The sequence below is a fragment of the Syzygium oleosum genome, unplaced genomic scaffold (genome assembly GCF_021117445.2).
Source record: "Syzygium oleosum isolate NSW1041296 unplaced genomic scaffold, Sole_v2.1 Sole_v2.59, whole genome shotgun sequence".
In the NCBI taxonomy this organism is placed as follows: domain Eukaryota; kingdom Viridiplantae; phylum Streptophyta; class Magnoliopsida; order Myrtales; family Myrtaceae; genus Syzygium; species Syzygium oleosum.
In genome coordinates this window covers 378,011-400,544 of record NW_026607543.1, presented here as the reverse complement: position 1 = coordinate 400,544, position 22,534 = coordinate 378,011, and the positions used below count along the sequence as shown (strand labels likewise).

The 22,534-nt window shown below is 41.2% G+C and overlaps 3 protein-coding genes across 3 annotated transcripts; 2 read left to right on the top strand and 1 right to left on the bottom strand.

Moving 5' to 3' along the window:
* The first annotated feature begins 8,784 nt into the window (after positions 1-8,784).
* LOC115684525 (protein phosphatase 2C 77-like) lies at positions 8,785-15,210 on the top strand. The gene is made up of 4 exons (XM_056307744.1): positions 8,785-9,581; positions 12,008-12,295; positions 12,654-12,759; positions 14,531-15,210. The coding sequence occupies exons 1-4, from the start codon at positions 8,976-8,978 to the stop codon at positions 14,848-14,850; spliced, it is 1,320 nt and encodes a 439-aa protein (XP_056163719.1). The 5' UTR covers positions 8,785-8,975; the 3' UTR covers positions 14,851-15,210.
* Positions 15,211-15,335: 125 nt separating this feature from the next.
* On the top strand, positions 15,336-18,146 carry LOC130137044 (histidine-containing phosphotransfer protein 4-like). Its single transcript, XM_056307745.1, has 7 exons — positions 15,336-16,238; positions 16,480-16,541; positions 16,872-17,002; positions 17,110-17,178; positions 17,327-17,398; positions 17,540-17,612; positions 17,724-18,146. Exons 1-7 carry the CDS (start codon positions 16,124-16,126, stop codon positions 17,802-17,804), a joined length of 603 nt encoding a protein of 200 aa, XP_056163720.1. The 5' UTR covers positions 15,336-16,123; the 3' UTR covers positions 17,805-18,146.
* Positions 18,147-19,536: 1,390 nt separating this feature from the next.
* On the bottom strand, positions 19,537-22,534 carry LOC115684550 (cytochrome B5-like protein). The gene is made up of 6 exons (XM_030609320.2): positions 22,382-22,534; positions 22,147-22,237; positions 22,013-22,050; positions 20,665-20,742; positions 20,408-20,499; positions 19,537-19,802 (listed from the first exon to the last, which is right to left on the bottom strand). Exons 2-6 carry the CDS (start codon positions 22,220-22,222, stop codon positions 19,736-19,738), a joined length of 351 nt encoding a protein of 116 aa, XP_030465180.1. The 5' UTR covers positions 22,223-22,237; positions 22,382-22,534; the 3' UTR covers positions 19,537-19,735.

Genomic DNA, 22,534 nt, shown 5'->3' with positions numbered 1-22,534 from the left:
AGAAATTTTTCGAGAATATTGAGGAAAATATCACCGTATGATTGATAGGGAAAATTCAAACTAAGGACCCGATGTACCATCATTTTCTCAAATAAGGACATGAAGTGAACCCTGTGTCAAATAAGGACCTGAAGTGCTCTATTTTTCTCAAATAAGAGTCTGAAGTGGTTATAACGGTTTCAAATAAAGGCCTCACCCTGCCGGCCCATCGGCCGACCAAAATTTCCAGCCGATCAAGGGCATTTTCGTCTAAAAATAAATTTAACATAAAATTAAATTAAAAAATTTTAAAAAATATATAAAAAGAAAAAAACAAGGGGAGGGCTCGCAGCCCATCCCCGCTTGTGGCCGCCACCCCATCACCGGTGGGGCAACGGCTATGGCCGGCGGGGTCGTCGGCAACCCTCGCCAGAACCGGGAGGGTCAGGCGACCCTCTCCCAGATCTGGTCGAGGGTCGCCAGCCCTTACCCCAGTTTGGGCAAGCGTCGTCGACCCACGCCCAGGTCTAGGAGGGTTGCCGGCCTTCGCTGAGGCGCCGACAACGTGGGGCGGCGGCCACAGGCGAGGGAGGGCTGCTAGCCCTCCCCCTGTTTTTTTCTTCTTCTTTTTTAATTTTAATTTTTTTGAGTTTGTTTTTTATGAAAAAAAATACAAAAAGAAAAAAAGAAAGAAAAAAATTAAAAGACGAAAATACCCTTAACTCCAGTGAGGTTAGGTCCTTTTTTTAGATTGAGATGGTTACTTCAAGCCCTTATTTGAGATAAAATTCACTTCATGCCCTCTTTTGAGAAAATAATGACACTTCATGTCCTTTTTTGACACAAGGTTCAGTTCAGACCCTTATTTGAGAAAATGAGAGCACTTCGGATCCTTATTTGAATTTTTTCTTAATTTATATAGTGGATTTTTGGATAATACACAATATGCATAACTCATTTTGTTACACAATGCTATCTTCATCACCGTTGACGTAGGTAGTTCTAACTTGAAATTTTAGTCGTCTATCGTAATCAATGATGATGGACGTGGGTTGTATAACGAAAAATTAGTTAGGCTATGGACCAATCGACTATCCTAAGCGCTCCATGCTAGGTTTCCCCTTTATCACGCTATGCGATATCCGAATTTTTCGGCTCTATCAATTCTCAACAACGCACGTAAAACCCTTCCATCCACGTGCCTCAAGCAAGTCATCGCGCTAAAAATACGATGGGCATGACCACCTAACTTGATTAATCTAAGTAAAAAAAACACTCTCATTCCAAGATATTAGTTTCCATCTTACATTCCAATACAATTTTTTTTTTCTTTTTTGATAAGTAAATATCATTTTATTCTCCAAATTCATTCAACTGAAAGTGGAAAAAAAATCCACTACTCGTCCTCAAATTTCATATAAAACCAGTTACACAAATCCCCAAATTCCCGGAGAATGACACACAACATTCAGCCAAGCGCCTGCACAGTTCAACATATCCACGATAAAGAAGGAAATTGCCCCGGTGATAAAGACTATTCCGCTTCCAGGAAACGGAAATTTTATGGCAATATGAAGCTCTTTGTAAGTCCATCTCCCGGGTAGGGGTGGGGCCGCGTAGTTTAAGATGTGGGTTTCGACGCCCACGCCCTGCAAGAGATGGGGCGCAAGTCTGAGTGTGTATCGTAAGTGAGAAATAGAGTAGAACCGACCAAAAAAAAAAAAAGTCCATCTCCCGAGTCAAGTCCGCCGCCTTTTTGGACAATCTTTAAGGGGCGCACTCCTCCGCATCAATCTAGTACATTCAAAGTTTTTACTTCCGGAGTATTTCCAATTACCGTGAAAAAATGAGCGAATCATGTTGCCATCTAAGTCGACACTTCGTTGGTTCCACCTAATGTCCTTAATAAGATAATCCGATACGCACCCGCATGTACGCGATTCTCAACAAAAAAACTGCTTTTTCTCACACGTGCTCTTGACTTAGTAAAAAGGAGTGGGACATGTATAAACCATGTGTGCTCTAGTACGATTTGGTCGATTATTCTTTTAGATCATTCTATTGATTTAGAGACATCGAGTCTTGAAAAGAAAAGGACGTAACGAGGACTATCCTCCTAATTTTCCAATCCGACCCAAACTTAATCGTAAATCCTTAACACCTTCACCAGATTGTGCGACCAAAATCCCTAATAAACGTAATCCATTCCCTAATAAATCCCTTGCTTGAAGCTCTAGCAAAAGTGCCTTTCACATGTGCGCGTGACGAGCCCATGATTGGGACACAACACAAGTGACCTTTACAATGCGGTCTCCACGCTGGAGAAAAAGACATCTCTACCCATTTGAATATAATGTTAAATTAAGGAAAAAGTACTGAAAAAGTCATAAACCTATTGCATTGATACCAATTCAATATTAAACTTTTCAATTGGACCAATTTAATCATAAACATTTTCGCATTTGTACCAATTCAGTCCATTAAACAAATTTAGACCGCAAATCGCTGACGTGGACATCGACGGTTATGTGCACCGCCGTCTTGATGTGAACAATTTTTATAATTTTTTCAGATTTTTTATTTTTTTTATTTTTTTCTCTTTTATTTTCTTTTCTTTTTTCTTTTTTTAGAAATTGATGGCCGGCGATGGTTGGCCATCGCAGGACCGCCGATATCCACGTCAGCGATTTCCGACCTAAATTGGCCGGATGGACTGAATTGGTACCAATGCAAAAAGGTTTAGGACTAAATTGATCCAATTAAAAAGTTTAAGACTGAATTGGTACCAATGCAATAGGTGTAGGACTTTTTCGGTACTTTTCCCGTTAAATCAAAGGGTTCGTTTATTTCACAGAAAATATTACGTTTCTAAAAAATGTTACATCTAAATATAATTGTTCGACATTGATATCCATGGGTCTAGGTCTTTGGGGCACGAGCATTGACACTTTGGGGTCCTAGGCCCGGCATCAATGGACCTGAGCACGGGTATTGGGGTCCAGGCCTCGGCCTCGATGCACCCGAGCTCGAGTGAGGGAGATCCGGGCATGAGCACCGAGGACCAGAGCACAAGCACCAAGATCTCGGGTCCGACCTTGATGGACCAAGTCACATGTGCCAGTGTCAGGGTCCTGAGTACAAACACCGTGGTCCCAGACCTTGGCCTTGATGGACTCGAACTCCGACATGGGAATAGTACACTGGCAATGGGGTCCCGAGCCCGGCCTCAATTGACTCGGGCGAGGGTGTTGAGGACCTAAGCATGGGCACAAGGTTCGCAAGCTCAACCTCAATGGACCCAGGCCCAAGTGTTGGGGACCTGGCAATGAGCGTTAAGGTTCATGTGCTAAAGCACAAAATTTTTGGTTCAAGCACCGATATTTAGTTATATTTTGAAAAATGATTTCAATTTTTTTAGAAAAGAAATTATTTTCTTGAATTTAAGCATAAGTTTTATTTTGACTAGGAAAATATTTTATGTTGACTCATTTTTATAAGCGATCAAAACATCAGAAAATGTGGAAAATGTTTTTCACGAAATAAACAATGCCAAAGGGTACGTTTGTTTTACTGAAAACTCTATAATAAAAAATATATATTTTTCATGAAAATCATTTTTCAGGAAAAATTTTCATTTATATGATGATTTAGGGAAAGGGAAAGTGATTTCCTTCTTGTTAGAAGATGAAATCGTTTTTCCTTGATATAAGCTTGTTATTTTCAATCCATTGAAAATGTTCTCTGTAGATCGATTAGTTTTTTATCATCCAAACATTAGAAAGTCGGAAAATAATTTCCCGGAAATAACTTTCCTTTAAACAAACGAACTCAAAAAAAATATATATATATATATAGAATGTTAGTACGGGGATTTAAACAAATGGTAACGGTGAATCTGGAAAATTGCAGAATTTGAAACCCCTTCGATGTCAATGCCCCTGCCAAGCATTCATACCCAAACAGAGGGCACTTGAAAGTTGCAAGGGTTATTGCCCCAACCAACCTTTTCCGTACTTGACATGATCACTACATAATAAAGGGCTTGTCACGTGGCATCAAATCGAGAGAGAGCCCTTGTCGGTGCCAAGGGTCTACACAGACTGCGAATGAATCGAGTAGTTACGACTTATCGACATACTTTGTCATGTTTACTCTCCGAGGAGCATGAGAAACAAATATAATTTGGATTATTTATACGTTCGATTTACATGGTAAGCTTGGATTCGTAGGTTTAGAAGTCTATCGAGTACAAAGACTGTGTTTCATTCACGCATATAACATGCTACAATCTCAACATCTAGACACCATCCTCTGGTGGAAAGAGCAAAACAATGTAACGTATGCACACTTGTATACCCCTTGATCATAGAGTTTATAGTTCATGTACATAAATGACAAAACATTCACATCTTCAATTTGTAAATGGCGCACACTCAAACAATCGACTTTTGAATCGATTTTTATTCAAATGTATGAAAAGGAAAAAGATAATGAGAATAAGAAAAAGATATAAATAAGCAATGGGGATTATTTCGACATTATTTTACTAACATGCTTGATTCGGATGTGGCAGCTTATAATTGGGTCTCTGAATAAGTGGGCCACGTTCAACATCCAGTAAATTTTGTCACGTCACATAATAAGCCGATTTAGTAGACCCGCCCTACCCTCTTAGTATATATGGTATTATGCTATGTACAAAAAATGCGAGACTTTGGAGTCGTAGCACCATTGATCTGATGTTGAGCGGAGCTATTTGATATTCTTTTTTTGTCCACCAAAATCGAACTTTGCCCCGACGTTCTTTCCTCCGTATCGTAATATCTAAGGAGTAATACTAGCCTTATCAAAATCGATTTGTGAATCGATTTTACTAAGTGACGTGTCAATACCGTGAACGGTCTTAAATAAGTTGACCATATTGAAATATAAATAATAGCCGGACACGTCTTTCAGCAGACCATTTTTTCCCAATATCTAATTGAACCATACATCTATTATCGGAAGTTAAACTTAATCTATTTGTTTCGCGGAAAATAAATGATTTTGAAAAATATTTTTTCAAAAAATAAAATAATTAGTCAATGAAAAAAGTTCATTCATTTATTTTCCTAAGAAATAAAAAAATTATCATCTTAAAAAATATATTTTTTTAAAGTATTCATTTTTGGCGAAATAAAGGGGGAGTTAGAATTAAGTTATTTAATTGGGGATTAGGGCTTTTCTTGCGGATCCCGCGACCCGTGGGGAAACCATTCTCTCGTAGGTTTACACGCGTCCAACAATAAGGTGGGGCCCCCTATGTCGACCTGTAAATAGACCGCGCCCTGGTCAGCTGTGAGCCGTCCGATCCAGATCCGAATCTGGCGAGGTGTCTCGTCGGCGTTCGCCTCACACGTGGCTGGTCCCACCTGCAGGACCCCTACGGGAACGCATCTCTCTCTCTCTCTCTCTCTCTCTGGGTGAAAGAGATCGCCTGCTCTTCACCCACGTGAGCCCGATTTCACATCTGCCGGTGATTTTCGTTCATCTACAGCCCTAGCGACACGTGGGACTCGGACGGAACAGCCAATGAAAGAGGTCGAGTTTCGAGCTTTTGCTGGAAAAGCAAAATTGATTCGAAGTTCTTAAACAAGTACCTTTTTCAAGCAAAGGGTTATGAATTGAAAATAGGAAAAACTCATCTGAGATTAATTTCCGAGGTTGGCATAGTTGGTCACGGGGATTTTCGGCTTAGGAACAGAAGGTCATCCCGTTTAAATTCCACCAATTGTGCGCAAATTGTTCTGAGTCAAGGTCATATGCTTGGGTCAAAAATTTGGATTTGATTGGTTCACGGGGTTTGCAGGGTTTTTTATGAGTTTCCAGACAATCATATGCTCATGCTCGTGTCCCTGAATTATTTGCTTGCATCGATTGAAATTCTTCTGACGATCTAATAAGAAGAGATGATCCGAGATAAAGATTCGATTTAAAAGGGATAAGGGAAGATAGCGATAACTAAAATTGAAAATACAGAGCGAGGTCATCGACACAAAATCAAGTACAAATGGGTAAATGACTAATAACATCGACCACGTATAGTGGGATAACTTTCAATTTTTCCTCTCAGGTTGCCGTCAGGAGAATAGGACTGTGTGATGTTACTTGTTTCGATATGATAAATAAGTCCGCTATTGACGAGTGAAATAATGATAAATGAGGTACAAAGGCCGATTGATTAAGTTATTTCAATATTTATTTATAATTTTTCACACCATTTTGCAAATCAATTTAAATCAGTTGATCCCTTTTACACCATTACACGAACAAGTAAAAGGGATAAATAAAAGGGATAAAAGAGCAATTATTAATCTCCACTATAAATTTCGCGTGATATCAAATTGGATAAATCATAACGGTCCGACGTAATATGTAGAAAAACACAACTAGCCACTGAGCGGGCAACAAGTAATTTTTCCGAAAAAAAAAAAAGACACTTTTTCCGTAGCTTGGTAAGGTGTCCTAAGCTCGATTGGCATTTGAATGTCGTGCAATTAGGGATAAAAGCTAGTCCGACGTGGCCATTAATGGGAAGTTTCCTTGCGGGGAGACTTTTTTCGAATGACAAGTATACCCTTGTTTTAGCCTAAATTTCCATCGAGCGGTCAAAATTCTACCTAATGCGTGGGCCCCAGTTGGGACACCTTAACTTGCCACGTAGCCGGCTGGGATGGTGCACCTGTCGCGCGGGGCGGGGGTCCCACCCAAAAGTTCCCTCTAGATGATTTATTTAGATTCCTCGTGATCCGGTGCGGGCTGGCGTAGGCAAGGCAAGGGCATCGACATTATAGCCCAGGATTGAGCATACTTCTAGATTCTAGAAGAATCGGACCCGTGGGGATCTATTCGGTTCCAAGATATATGGGATAGGTTTCAAGTTTCAAAAATTAGAAAATCTGTTTCGACGGATAGATTCTAAATTATTGGTAGATGTAATTTGAAACCTGAAACTTATATCCCGTAACAATTTTTCATGTTTTTCTTTATTTATATCTTTGCTCGATCCTGTGGTATTTTATGGCGTTGATGGGGAATGTGTAATATGAAATCACTAGTCTGAGTTTCCATTTTATAACCGAGATTTTTACTTTGTCAATGTCTTTTATTTTTTGCGTGTCTAAATATAAGTTTTTTTTGCTAGAAGTGTCTAAATATAAGCTGTAGTTAGTGGATTATAACAGCACATGAAGGTCATTAAAGGTGATAATTCACTGTAATCATTCAATTAACAAATCAAATGAACCTGAGTAGACCCTAGAACGGTAGGTTCCAAGTTCCAATATATGCAGGGTAAATTTCAGGTTCGGAGTTATACAAGGTAGATTCTAGGTTCCAAAAAATGAGGAACATGTTCCAACGGATAAGTTCTAGGTGGAATATGTACAAATCCTAGAACCGCTCATCCCTAATTATAGCCCATCAAACGCTCGTTTTTTTGGCTATTTTAGTTTAGAAAATAAGCTTGTGATTATCATTCATTAATCAGAACTCCATTTTTTAAAAAAGGAAAATTGATCTTGACATTTAAAGGTGAGTTTGTGATTGATTAACTCAAAATTTCAAGTTACCGCACGAGAGAGGCTGTATTGATATGTGGTCGTTATAAGTTTTTGCGAGTAAAAAATGTGAAATTGATTTTATCATCCCCTCTCTTATATAAATTCGATGAAAAACAAATCGTGGAGCTCGATAAAAAGGAAAAGTTTGGTGATTTATCGAAAGGTTCGATTTGCTCCGATTCATTGATACAAGAATTCATGCATACGCGAAGTAGCGATTTTTTACAACCATATCTATATATGAAATCCAGGGGCATGATGCACGAGGGTCCGACTATCCGCAAGACTCAATAGACCGACTAATAACTACTAAAATATTAAAAAAATTGCTTTCATACGACTACTAGATATATTCGTTTTAGATCATAGAAAATTTACATACACGGAGGTGAAAAGGAGAGTGGAAAGACACGGAGATATTGTAGTAACGAAATTTGCAGTAGTTACGTGCATATGACTAGAAACCTTATAAAATTTGATTAACCATTCAGATATAATTCCTTATCGATCTTCCTTTGGCCAATTTTTACTTTTATCGCTTTAAAAATAGAACGCATTACGTTGTTTGGGCAACACGTATGCGATGCTTTTGATTTAAATATATAGATAGACATCTTGAAATTTTTTTTATTTTTTTATCACTGGTCTTTCCACGGCGCTCCAACGTCAGACCACAGTCACCTCTTTTTCCCTTTTCTTTTTTAACACAAAGAAGCGCCCTTTAAACGTGGCTTTGGTTTTTTTCTAAGATAATTTTGGTTCCCTCAAATAAAAAAAAAACAAATGGATTTTATCTACTGACTCAAAACTCGAATTCAACGCTTTTTCTTAATTTTAAACCAAAATAAAATAAAATAAAAGGCTGCAAGCCGCGCCAGAGAATTATTTTATTTTATTTTTTTGGTCCGTAACCGCGCCAGAGAATTAGAAAAGCTCAAAAAAAGCAGGCCATTTATGACGCACCGTACTGTTCACGCCGACACGTCATGCACACTTGCTCAGGCAAACCGAGCGCACGGGCTCGCGCTGACGCCGCGACGCACCGGAGCCCCTCCCCCCCTTCCCAACCCCCCCGCGTCAACCCTCGTGTACAGTGGGAAGGACACGTGGCGGTGGAGCGGGGCAAAAGGCGACTGAATACGACTCCCAATTCATTCCTTCCCTCTACTACGGATGCGTGAGCCGTCCGACTCATATCCCCGCACACGTGTCGCCATCCCATATGCTCCCCCTCCCTTCTTCTTCTATCCATCTCCCTCCGTCCCCTCCGTCCCCTCCGTCCTTCTCTCTCTGTCTCTTCGAGCCTGTCTCTCTGCGTGCGCGAGTGTTATTGGTGAATGAGAGAGAGAAGAGAGAGGGATTCGCCGTTCCAGATCAATAAGTATCGGAGGGGTAATGGAGCAGCAGCCCGAGGAGGAGGAGCAGCAGCTCGAGCGGTTCGACTCGGAGAGCTCCGGCGTGCTGTCGACACTGACCATCGCCGAGGATCCCGTCAGCGCCAGCGGCAGCTCCGGCGACCTGTTCTCCTCGAGCGGCCTGGGGAGCAGCAGCGGGAGCGGCAGCAGCAGCAGCAGCAGCAGCAGCAGCAGCAGCAGCGGCGGGAGCTCCGGCGAGATCCCGGGGATCCTGTGCGCGGAGGCGGCGGCGGCGTCGGGGTCGGCGTCGTCGGCCCCGAGGAGGCCGCTGCTCTCGGCGGGGCCGGCTCGGTCGGGGGAGGGGCTGGCGGAGGCGATGGAGACGGAAGACGCCGCCGCCGTAGCGGCGGCGGCGGGGAGCGGGCGGCACAAGTGCGTGGGGCGGAACAACAGGGGGGTGGCGTGGGGGTTCACTTCGGTCATCGGGCGGCGGAAGGAGATGGAGGACACCGTCGCGGTGGTGCCGGGGTTCATGTCCCGCGCGTGCGGCCACGTGGGGGGCTGCTCGGCCCCCGGCTCGAGGGCCTCCGGCGAGATCTCGCCCGTCCATTTCTTCGGCGTGTACGACGGCCACGGCGGCTCCCAGGTAACCGCAACTCCGTGTGTTCCTTACAGCTTAATTACCATTAATCAACAACTAACACCGGCAATTTGGCCCCGAAACTAATCTAAACCGACGGATATCATACAATGCACGGCCATCCTCGTATTTCGGAAAAATCGGAATTAATATCATCATCTTCCTAATTTATTTCCATGCTACGCAGTATTATCCTCCTTCTATATTAATTTAAATTTCTTAGCCGAGTCCTAAGATCGGCGCACCTCGGAATATTTTATTTGGGGGAAACGGAAATTTTCTTTTAACGACATTTTAAATAACTTTATTTTTTTAAAAAAAAAAACACACATTTCTTGAGCAATAATGAATCGTGATGAAGCCAGGAGGGACGCGTGTCGCTCGCTGAGTGGCCCGTGCGTCGCGGCTTTTTCCTCCCACCTTCCTTTTTCCTGTGTCTGGGACACGCGTCCCCGCTTAAAGCTTAGGACAGGCTTTCTGTCTCTCTGTATATTTAAATCGTGAGGTGGGGGGAGGCATCGCAGCCGTCCACGTACCCCCGGGCCGTCTCCGAGCTGATGGGAACGTGGAGGACGAGGAGGCGTCATAAAAAGCACGAAAGAAATAATTAAAGAGAAAAATAGGAGAAGGGGCAATCGCATCGCATGATTATCTTAATCTTTCCTAATTTTTGGATCATCTAGTGATTCCCAAATTATAATTTTGAAGCGGAAGCAGGCTGCCCAAAATAAAAAATAAAGAAAATTATAATTTTTTAGTGCTGGTGTTTGCGCCACGTGTAAGCGGTGGGGAGACAGGTGGTCCCCTAGGCGCTTTTATGGCGGGCATAGTTTGTCGGGGGGTGTGTTCTCATGATCAGGTTTTTACCATGTGGTCGTACCTGGTTGGATCTTTTTTCGCGAGGTGGGGACCTCGGAAACGAGGCTAAAGGCGGATTCACTGCGTTAAAGTTCGCTTTTTTTGTGCCTTTTCTGCGGAGAAACCTTAAGGTTGTTCAAGTTCGGTAGAAACCACCGTTCCTGTAACTCGAGACGATTCCCAAACGAGGGATTTGCTTGCACTTAGTTTGGCACCTGGTGATAAGCATTTGTCCGTTCCATAAGAAATTTGTTCGGGGGGGCCCCGACGCGAGTACGACCCACGTGTACGCCGAGTTTTTAGGCAAGAATTTGGGCCCCCGTACCGTACCCGCCCTGCGAAGTCCCTCGCTTCAGCGACGTTGGTGTCCCTCGAGCACGGAACGTGCATTAATGCGTTGTCAGAATTTGTTACGTGGTAGCTTCTAAAACGAATAAATATGGTCAGGACATGAATGGTTCCGATGCTGTTATAGTTTATGTTTGCGTGTCAGCGGCAGGTGCCATGCCCAATAGAGACAGCTGTCGTGTATGACCAACAGCTATCACAGACTCACAGCATCGGAATATGGCTGGTACCGGTACATTTTATTCCAGAAGTGGCCTAACTATGTAGATGGAACTAGAATATTGGCTGGGAGGGGACAAAAAAAGAAGAAGTTGTCTGCAGTTAACAACAACTACTGCTGCGACTAGTGTAATACTAATACTGGGTAGAGACTAGAACTTGCTCAATGCTAGGGGGTGGGAGGCAGTTCACGATGCCTTCGGGTACCTGTGTACTTTGTGTATGGTTGGTCTGTGACAAATTGTATCCCAACAAAACGAGCAATAGGTTAACCCAACATGTCTACTGCTTTTTTCTGGTCTCACTCAGTGTGCTTATTCAATGCTTATGACAGCATAGTCAATGTGATTGGGTCTGCGTTTGTCGCGTTGAAGAAACTTTTGCTAAAGTCATGCACTTTGACATTTCATGTTTGTAATTTGTTAATTATATGTGCCCTGGTAGATATTGCAAGAGCGTGGGAAAACTATCTACTTCCTCTTTGTGGTTATGCAGGCACATGGCCGATAATATTATTATGGTAATTGGGGTCATGAGAATAATCCATGCTGGGTTTCGAATTGGATAATTGTCCGGTATTTGCTCTAGTTGACTGTCGTAGGTTAGTGATGTAATCTTTTCGCTGAAAGATGGTGCTAATATTTATATCAGTTTTCTTTGATTTTCATGGATCTTGTTTGGGCATTCAAGGCAAATGACATTTGAGAAAAATTGAAATTTTTTCTCCCTTTTGTATGGATAAGTAACGTGATTAAGCCAATTTAGTTTCTTCATTTACAGAGGATGTACTTGGAAATTCTCCTAGATCAATATGAAAATGACCTCCTTAACTTCTTAAACTCGTAAAGCTAAACTTAACAGAGGACATTTAGTTGCCTCCTCCTGGAAGAGATCCGGTTTTAAAATTACGTTTATAATATAACATAGTGAAATGTAGCATTGCAACAACTGCACATAATCCTGATCGCTATATGCTTTACAGTTATAATAATTTTTAGAGTATGTAGGTGGCCCAATTCTGTGCTGCGCGAATGCATGAAGTTATAGCCGAAGAATGGAACAGGGAAGCAATGGATGGGTTTGAGTGGCAGAGAAAGTGGGAAGCAGCTTTTTCTACTGGTTTCGAGAGGGCTGACAATGAAGTCATGACTGCGGCGGCTGCACCTGAAATGGTAGGATCAACTGCGGTTGTCGTGATTCTGTCCGGCTGTCAGATAATCGCTTCCAATTGTGGTGACTCAAGAGCAATTCTTTGCCGTGGGACTCAAACAATCCCCTTGACTGTTGATCAAAAGGTTATTCCTTGAAGCACTTAAAATTTTACAAAACCTCTTTATGATATTATTCCTGTCCAAATCTTTCCGCAAATTCACGACATATGATGTGATACTTTATAACGTGACCTTCGAAAATTCAACTATGCCGTGTTGAACTTGTATGTGCATTTAATGGGATTACAGTGAACATAGGTTACACATCAAACTATGGTGACTTTGTTGTGTACTAATTTCATTAGCGCCCATGGATCCAGAAAGGATGCCAGCCATTTGTGGGGTTATCCGAGTGATCCGGTCAATGTTCTTTGATGTTTCTTATGTCTATGCCGATATGACCATTCAAAAATTTATTGTTGTTTTTGCTGATTTTATACAGCCAGATAGACATGATGAACTGACGAGGATTGAAGAAACAGGAGGGAGAGTCATAAACTGGAATGGTGCTAGGGTGTTTGGAGTACTTGCTATGTCCAGAGCTATAGGTTACTCTCATCTCTACGCTTGCCATTCATCTGGTATCTTAATTGTTGAAAATCGTAACCATTCATCTTGAATAAGCTATCATCCCTCTAGTGTGCTTCTTCATCCTCCTTCGGTTATGACTGTAGAATAGCTCTGCGCAATTTTTAATGTTCTACTGGAAAGAATTCTTTTCATGTAAAGAAGTATCTCAGAGGAGGACTCGAGTACTGTGTCCATGTTATTTTTCCTTACATGCTTGGGAGTCCTCCCGTTTGATGATATAACAGATAGGTTTCTTATTGTTTCCTTTTCCTTTTAAAGCATGTCACTTTGCAGGTAACGTTTATCAACTAAATTATTCCACCTCTTACTCTTGAAGTCGGGAAATTTTATGGTCCTTTTGTCACGGATAGATTCTTAAGAAAACTTAAAACTGCCCAGGCTTACAATGACAAGACCAAGGTGATAGGTGCCGTGATCAAATTTACTCTTTTAGAAGTGATTATATGGAGCAGATAACAAGGATGACGACAGTGCAAATGGAGACCTTTTTTTCCATAGCTATTGTCTGGAAGTACGAACGGGGAACATCATGAAGAAATTTTACCATATTATGGTTTATCTAGTATAAGAAGTACAACTTTGACAAAAAGAAAGTATAACAACAGCAACTTCTCTAATCTGCATTTTTATCGGTGGATAAATTTCACCATCCTACTTGTGGGAACTTAGGACTAGATTCTCGAGAATGTGCTAAGAGAACTAAACGCTATACTTTCGAAGCCTTGACTATGGATATAATAAGTGCCTGACCTTTCTATCAGCTTGTGATATGGATGAAATTTCTTGTCATGTATATTTGAACCGATGATCTTTGGCGTTTGCTTACTTATTGTCCGATGAGTTTCAAGAGCAGCACCAGCTGGCATTGCCACCAAACCACATCGAAAAGTCCAAGCAGAAAACCAAATTTCTTAATTGTGGTCTAATGGGCTTGGATGAGTGTTTGCGGTCGAACTCTATTTGAATGATTCCTTATGGAGAATATCCCTGTGCTTTCTCCTTGTTTTATAATTTCTTCTATTGCATAACTCAATGTTGCTTCACGAAGCCTGAACCTTGCTCGACCAATTCCATTGGATGTGAACCAAAACTTCAGATTACATCATGCTGAACTAATCAAAATCGGTCATCGTCCTAGTTTCTGAGAAAGCCCATATATGTTTATCTTAGGAATTAGCAATGGAAAAGTAGCAGGAAATGACATGGCGATCATATTTGATTCTTTACCATGTATAGTAGTTTTAGACAGATTGAATAACCTTGCAGATGAGCATTGGTTCTGGTAGGTTGTCAATCAACGCCAAGGGGAGTATATTTCTCTGATCTCAACATGAAGTTGTTGTAACTTGAACAGAAACATGATCTTACTAGTGGGGGTTTTCTTCTTGACTCCTTTCTCCAAACCAAATAGGGAGAGATTTTCAGGTCTGTCATGTCTTATTGGATCAATTGTTGTGACAATCATAATGCTGATTTCTTAAAAGGAAGTCCTTCATGAGTAAACATGCTTTAATTTTCAGGACGGGGCACGAAAGTGCTTACAGTGAGTTGTTTTTTTTTCCTAGTAGACTTATCCGGACAAAGAGTTGTGCCATATTGAGATTACATAATGTACGAGCATATATTCTGGTTCTGAAAGTTTGAGCAGATTAGGTTTAACAATTGTTTGCAATACTTACGCATTGATCCATCTTACTGTTGGTAATTTCCATCTATCTTATATTTCAGGTGACCGGTATCTGAGGCCGTGGATTATTCCAGTGCCTGAAATCACTTTTACGACAAGAAGGGATGAGGATGAATGTTTGATTTTGGCGAGCGATGGGCTCTGGGATGTCATGACTAATGATGAGGTTGGAGAGGTGGCTCGGCGCCTACTAAGGAGGCGCCGTCGCCTCATGATGGTCGATGAAATCTCTCCAGCACAAGCTGTAGCTGATTATCTTACTGAGATAGCCAAAGGGAGGAACAGTTCTGATAATATATCAATTATTGTTGTTGATTTGAAAGCAAAGAGAAAGCGCCAGCAAAGGCCACATGAGGGTTGAAGATACGATCTTTCTCCCTTATTACTTTCATCCCATTACTTTCCAGTTCTAATATCCAGAGATAAGGAGACCAGGAATGATCTAAGTGATATTTTGCATTTCGCAATGACTAATGGAACGACTTTAGCTTGGATAGCTATCATCCCAACCTGTACAGAGCTGACTGGCAAAAAGTTATCACTTCCTGGAACCAGAATCGGTTGTCGCCATGTAACACTAGGTCAATCCTCAATTTTAGTTGGTTTGGTCAAAAGGAAAAAGATGAGGAAGCAAGCATTGTTCTATAGGAAGCAAGCACTGTTCTATGTAACGTCTTCAACGATTATCCTACAAATGAAAGCCAAATTGTTTTTCTTTGCATATCTTCATTTGGATTACTATCTATTCACAATCTTTGCCTGGTTCTTGGAGAACTGTGTTTGGATGGGAGCAACCTAGGGTCCCAAGCCATTATGTGCTCATCAGCATTTGAAAAACCCTAGAGTTATGAAATGTGTCTTCCTTTGTCTCACGTGCTTGAGGAACAAATTATATGATGTTCTGGCTTGTAAAATTCGTGTTAGATTTATCAAAGCTTCGAGTTAGTAAAATTACCACTGTGCTCTGAATATGCGTCATGTGTGGATTGTCGAATCTGGTTTATCCTGCCAATTGTGACGAACAGAGGAAGAGGTCTAAGGATGTACAGCTACAATCTTTTCTTTGGATAATAGCTAGTTAGGCAGAACTACTATTCCGTACACTAGATTTAGTTGGAGGATGAAATCACTTTACTGTGTGGAAGGAAAATACAGCAACTGTTTTGACAGGTATCGAGTATAGAAGGAAAAGGCAAAAACTGTTTTCACACATTGGGATCATTGAGAAACGACACGACGAATTTTTGTCTCTCCAATTTGTTGAAACTTTCTGCATGCCCTTCGTTGTCACACCACTATGCGGCATATCGAAGTAGTTATGGTAGCGACAATATCTAACCTTACTTGTGAATTATGTTGCATTTCCCATCATGCATTATAGGATTATGGAAACAAAACTAGAAACAACATTACTACCAGTGTTATGATTAGAAATGCAATCTATACGCCATCATTATCTTCCTAGAAATGATTGTGTTTTTTCCACATTTTTAAAAACGACTTCGTTTGACATCAGAATCACTCCAAAACCTGGATGAGTTGAACTTGACAGATAGAGTTTGAGAATCCTCTCACATTTACTTTCCGATCTAGAGAAAAATTTGCAGATATGGTGCAGGATCTGGCATTTACACATGCGAATCCAAATCCTTGAGGCGCAGTGCTCGAATGCAACAGCTTCAAAAGTTCGATGTGTACACAGCCAATCAGCGGCAGTCTATATCCGCGCGTGTTTATCACTGCCAATGAGTAAGTGACGCGAACGTCCATTCTGGGTAATAAAAATTTCAATGCCAAAGCATCCTAGCATTTCTCTCGCGCATAAATTTCCGAATCTGAGATTTCAAGGATCATTAAATGCGTGCTCATAGACTTGCTTACACCATTAGCCCAAGTTTTCAACTATAAATACGGCCTTTGGCTTGTCACTAGAACTCAAATCTACAAACTCTGCATTTGAACTATTCTCTGCTCTATCTGCTTAATCAAGAAATGGCGAACGGGGATTTGCGCCAACAGCTTGCCACCATGAGGCAATTGCTGCTGGATGAGGTACTCCCTGAACATCAATTCTCTATAAAGTGATGGTTTACTAGCCCTTCTCATTTGTTTTTTCCAGACAACAATTTGATTACTTGGTGCCCCTGTAAGACTTTTCATTCTCATTCAAGATGTGCCAACTCTCTCTCTCTCTCTCTCTCTCTCTCTCCCCATATGCAAACTTATGACTGGATTTTCTTCACTACATTTACCATCCCATAGCAGGGACTCATGAAAAACATCACTGCAGCGATGCCCTTTCCTTCAGTCTCATGGTTGCAATAAGACAAACCTTTTCCAAGTTGTTAATACTACTCGATGAATGCTGCACTTTTGCATCAGGAACTCCTGGACGAACAGTTTATTCAGCTGGAGGAACTCGAGGCCGAGGGCAATCCCAACTTTGTGGAAGAAGTTTTTAGCTTGTATTTCCGAGACTCTACTAAGACCCTGGAATCTGTCGGGCAAATGCTGTATGTGCTTCGCTCTTTAATCACCTCTCATTCATTTTTCCCCACGTGAACTTCTCCTTAATATTAACTTAAAATTCTAATGTATCCCGTGTGATCCATTCACTTAGGAAGAAGACACCTGTCGAATTTGACAAGGTGGACAGGGCTCTTCACATGCTGAAGGGTAACAGCGCCAGGTAATCTGATTAGTTTCTTTTCCCTAGAACTGTTCTAAAGAGATTCTGTGAAATATAGGAATTGCTCGATCGGACATTCCACAGCTATCACAGAATTTGTTGTGTTTAGGGTGAGGATGAATGTCATATCCGTTCTTGTGTATTGCAGTGTCGGTGCTAACAAAGTCGTGAATGAAGTGAATCAAATGAGGGGTCTTATCGAAGAGAACAGTTTCGAGAGGTGATGAAAAATATTTAATGTTACCTTTTAAATTTCTTGAAATTTAATCTCAATAATTAATTTTTCCTTGGCAAAAGATGGAAATTGTACTGCTCTAGTTGATGTTATATCTTCTTCTTTTTCCCCATTTTATCTGAGCAGTTGCAACGCCACTTATGAGCAGCTGAAGAAGGAGCACGACGAGCTGAAGGGAAAGATGGAAGCTTATCTCCAGGTCTCTCTCTCTCTCCCTCTCTCTCATTCAGAAACGCATGCATACCGAACCGCTCTTTTCCCAGTTTTTAACTTCGCACACACTGACGGGTCGATATCCATGATGTTTCAGCTGCTGAAGCAAGTGGAAGCTGCCGAGAAGCCTCGACAGGGCAACGATCAGGGCTCGGCGAGCGACACCGAGAGCTCCTGAAGGCAAATGGTGTCCTGTGGCAGATCAGTAGAACTAAGGGGAATAAAAGAGGTCCGGTCGCGGGGCTTCCATGAGTGAAAGTTGGTGTCTGTTGTTTCTGTTAATGTTGTCAACTGGGCCTGTCTTTTTGGCAGGACAGTCTCGTTTTTCCTTTGCGTCCTCGTGCGTAGGAGACCCTCTTGAGGGTTTCTTCTTGTTGTGAGTCTTTTGCTATGCAACGAGGAGCTTCCTCTGATGTTTTAGGTTGTCCCCATCCTGTTGTCTCCTTCGGTCTTTGTCTGGTCTGCCATCAAATCTACAAATCATTGCTTGGTTTCTAATCATCATTTTAGGGTTGATCGACATGAACTTGAAATCAAGATGATAGCTCCGTCGCGACAGTTGAATTTCTCGCTTAAATGAAGGAAGTATTTTTTTTTTTTGGTAAGTGTTGAAGGAAGTATTTTAGTATGTAAATATTAAAAAAAATAATTGGACGTTATAAAGTTAATGTTTATATATAAAAGTTTTTCTTTATATATCTCGCGTGTTTCGTGTTAAATGAAAATGTCGAGAGTCAAATTAAAGACGCACATAACTACTGTAAATAAAATATGTGCGAATGTAGCATGTTGTTCTCTGGTCTTGAATACGAATCCTTTTTTTTTTTGGAATTTTTTTTTGTTAAATGGATCGCTTGATCTACAGAATCGATTTACTGTGCAAGTTACGAGACTCCAAACAATTCAATCTACGAGTAATTTGAATCGAGTTTATCAGGCTCATATGGCTTCGATCCAAATCACTAACACCATCCCCAGGTTTTTACTCTATGTCCGTAAGCTAGAGTTTAAATTTCTTCTCAAATGGCTTGGCTGGTCTTGAATGTAAACCCAACCGGTAAATCAGTTACCAACACGAGTTTAACCACGTGTCCGAACCCGACCCATATGAATTGTTGTTGTCCATCACAGCCGTCGATGACGATCAATATCGGATTCACACGATCTAACGCTCAGGATACCCCGAAGTCTTTACTCAATATTTTTTGGGTTAATACCATGAAAAATACCAAACTGATACACCTGTATAAATTTACTCCAAACTAATTTTTCGAACACCAAAAATCCCAAACTGGTACATCTGTCAACTGCCATGCACCATCAAACTCAGCAATTTGACTGCAAAATTTAACAGAAATTATTTGATGGTAAAATTTAGCAGAAACTAACTAAAAAGCAGATTTTTTTTGCTTCATATCTTCTACATCCTTCTATATGGATTTTGTACCTTAAAGCTCATGAGAATCTATGTACCTTCTGGACTTGATATACTAAATGATGTAAGCCCGTGTTGACGTTGGATATGATTCACTCGTCTAAAAATCTAAAAACATTTTGTCCCATCAATCTCAATTTTATGGAGCAGCCTATACCTAACCATACTCTATTTTCAATAGTCATACATTGGACGCACGCCTCATAATGGGAGAAAAATAAAACATATTATCTTCGATTACAAATTAACGAAGGTTACAGAAAAATACCAAGTCGCTTGTTCTATCCCAAATTTTGCAAATTGGGATCGAAACAACATTTAATTATCTGTCAAGTACAATATGTTGAATCATGTAATCAATATGGTTTCTTCTTTTGTATGATTCAATCACAGTCACCTCACTTTTTTTGGCGGCAGATGCCAGACATTTGATTGATTAATGTGATTTAGTGCAATTTACGAAGGCAGCGTCACCTTGTTGATAAAATAAAGGAAACACGTTTAGATTTGAAAAACTTCACAATAGCGCCTTTGTCTCTTGGGGAGGTATCCTGAGAGAACAAGAATGAGATGCTCGAGCACATTACACAAACAGCAAACACCTAAAAGCAGATAATGTGATGTCTGAAAGTACATTCTGACCAGTTGATCTCACAACCGCATGCCACAAGCGGTCATTGTTTGAGATCCCCGACATAAAAGTCTTCAATCATGTCGAAAACTCGGGTCGCATGCTGTGGCCTGTAAGATCATAAGGTTTCAGAAATTTAAACAGTTGCGGATATCTAAACAGGAGGAGAAGAAGAGGAAGTAAATTAATCTCGACCATCAGCATCTCAACAGCAATATCAAATAACGACCATACATTGGGTAAACACGGGTATAATTCCTGGGCCATATTTGCCCTTTTGCTTTATTGGAGAGAAAAGGCTATTATGATTTTCCAGGACTTGAATTCAATTTTGAACTCCTTTCCTTAGAATAAAAACAAAGCTGCGAAATATTAATCTAGTAGTATAACACTATATCCCATCCGTATATTCAGAAATCATGAATTGATTGAATGTGTCAAAGCATATTATCTCTACATAGGACTACTATGGTTTTGCATCTGATTTATGTAGTTATAACTGAGTTCATCTTGGATACTACAACCCTTAGCACTGCTTTGTTAGGTTGATATCAACCAATGATTGAAATAATCGGTTGTCAGAAAGTAATCCAATTAGATCGACATACTACTAGTAATAGGAGATTTGATTAGGATTAAGGAGAAGGTCTGACATCTTTCCCCCACCAATTAGCAGTAAGAACAATGCATGCCATTCCAGAGCATAGATGCGTACCCAAAAAATCCTTCCGTTGAATTACCCCCTGCATTAGTCAAGATGGCATCACCACCTGGGTGTTCCTCCACGTAAGAGGTAACATCATACACCTACAAAGAGAAGACATTAGAAAGGCGGGACAAAGAAAAGACCTTGTAATGATGTCCAGAGCCCAACAAAAGCAACGTAAATTGGTACGAATTTCATGAACATAGTGGCTGTTGCCAGATTCAGTTAAGCAAAAAGTCAACAGAAAGAAGAAAACGAACTCAGACCTTGTCTTTAATGATTATCCAACAATCAGTTCGTTTGTTGTGCAAAGCAACATCAGCTTTGGTGTAAGTTTTGGACCCCTAGCGTCAAAAGAAAAAATATCCATTATTAACAAGGCAACACCAAAATATACTTAAGTATAAACAGAACAACAAGAAGTAGAGGAATAAAACCAGTACACTAAGAAGAAGAAGTAAAAAATCTACAGATTAACATCTAGACCGCACTAAATCAAAGGTTTATACCGAGTAACAGGTGTATAATGCAAGACAACTGCTACCCAATTTTACTTGGAGACAGCTTGAAGCTAAAAGTACTCACTGTGCAACCGGAATGAACAGGAAACACACCATAGTTCCGTAGACACAACTCCTACCAGGACCAATCCATTTCAACCTAATAAGGAGAAATATCAATGAACTTTCCCGGTCTTTCACCTTTCGTTGCAAATGTGTTGGAGAAATCCGGACCACATACTACCTCAGCCTCAAACTGAATTCTTTGGAGCAATAGACAAAGTACGACAATTTTCATACGAACAGATGCTTCGTACACCTTATCAACGTGTCCTGTTTGGTTTATCAGTAATTAGAGTTATCTTCTCGTGCTCGACACCATGCTTAACTGTAATACAAGGCGCATACCCACTGTATCAGTGTACTGATGCTCGAATATATACCTACATATACATAAGTAATGACTCCACGTATCTGTGCATCTATACATACGGATCAATGCTTCACTAGATGCACATAATGTCAAAAGGGCTAGAGGAGGCATGAGGATATAGCTTGCAATTGACTCCACAAGCAGAAGTGATCTTATTTCAAGTATGGAGCTCCAACTCCAAGCACAACTGCTTGCCCCTATATCATTGATTTAAATTTCACCGCCACAGCCAAACCATAAAACTAACACTACTTACTCCCTAACCAAACTCAAGCACAGAATCTTGTAGAACTATCGCCCTCCATCACGTCACTAAAATGGAAGTTTCACTCGCCAAAATGTGAAAAAGAAGAAAGGATCTCCCGAACATATCTAGGAAACGACATTCACCTTTTTTCTTCTCCAATCAAATTTCAGACTTCACGAAACAGGACAGGACACGCGCGCACGTGCACTTGCGCGTGCACACCCAGAGATGTATGGATGCCATTTATGGGTGGTTTTTGCATGTGGGTGTACACATAAAAGAAGAATCAGTCAACCAAAAACCAACCTCCCCCTGTAAAAGATTGAGCATTGCATTGCAATCTTTTACCAGAGATACCACGATAAAATACTGACTGCATTAGAATTGCTAATTGCATTACATGAACCCATCAGCCTCAGAAATCTGACAGTTACCTGAGTGCTGGAATTGGACTGAACCTTCTCCACATGGCCTGCACAAGGAGAGGCAAAGAAAGGGTAATCAGCGTACATGTTTCCTATGACTTGGATCTTCACTTGTCAATGTTGTATGCAGAAAAAAAGCCTACCGGACTTGCGCTTCCGTGGGAGCAACAGAAGAGCGCCCAAAATCCCCAGCAAAACTACCGCTGCAATGATCACCATCGCTTCGAACTTGACCTATCATCGAAATACGAATCGACATTCACCATCGCCATTGTCATGGACTCGAACGACCGTTTGAGCAGAGCGTCTACTTGTGAATATGCCGAATTCGAAAAAAAGAGGCAAGAAAGCGAGGGAAAAGAGAGCGGCGGTTCTCACGGGTTCTCGAGGAGTTACAGAGTGGAGGAGGAGGCGGCGGATGTCGCCGTGAGCAGCTGCTCCGGTTTCGCGACCGGCGGCGGCGGCGGCGGCGGCGGCGGCGGCGGCGGAGATTTGGGTGCAATGCCGACGGCGAGAGACGCTGAGTTAGAG

Excerpts from the sequence above, each read along its gene's own strand:
- LOC130137044 (XM_056307745.1), top strand. The coding sequence starts at position 16,124 with ATGCGAATCCAAATCCTTGAGGCGCAGTGCTCGAATGCAACAGCTTCA. Across the intron at positions 16,239-16,479 it reads GTGTTTATCACTGCCAATGA|AAATGGCGAACGGGGATTTG; the intron begins GTAAGTGACGCG and ends TGCTTAATCAAG. Across the intron at positions 17,003-17,109 it reads GAATCTGTCGGGCAAATGCT|GAAGAAGACACCTGTCGAAT; the intron begins GTATGTGCTTCG and ends CCATTCACTTAG.
- LOC115684525 (XM_056307744.1), top strand. The coding sequence starts at position 8,976 with ATGGAGCAGCAGCCCGAGGAGGAGGAGCAGCAGCTCGAGCGGTTCGAC. Across the intron at positions 12,296-12,653 it reads CCTTGACTGTTGATCAAAAG|CCAGATAGACATGATGAACT; the intron begins GTTATTCCTTGA and ends GATTTTATACAG. Across the intron at positions 12,760-14,530 it reads TGCTATGTCCAGAGCTATAG|GTGACCGGTATCTGAGGCCG; the intron begins GTTACTCTCATC and ends CTTATATTTCAG.
- LOC115684550 (XM_030609320.2), bottom strand. The coding sequence starts at position 22,222 with ATGGTGATCATTGCAGCGGTAGTTTTGCTGGGGATTTTGGGCGCTCTT. Across the intron at positions 20,500-20,664 it reads GGATAATCATTAAAGACAAG|GTGTATGATGTTACCTCTTA; the intron begins GTCTGAGTTCGT and ends TTCTCTTTGTAG. Across the intron at positions 19,803-20,407 it reads TCAACGGAAGGATTTTTTGG|GCCACAGCATGCGACCCGAG; the intron begins GTACGCATCTAT and ends ATGATCTTACAG.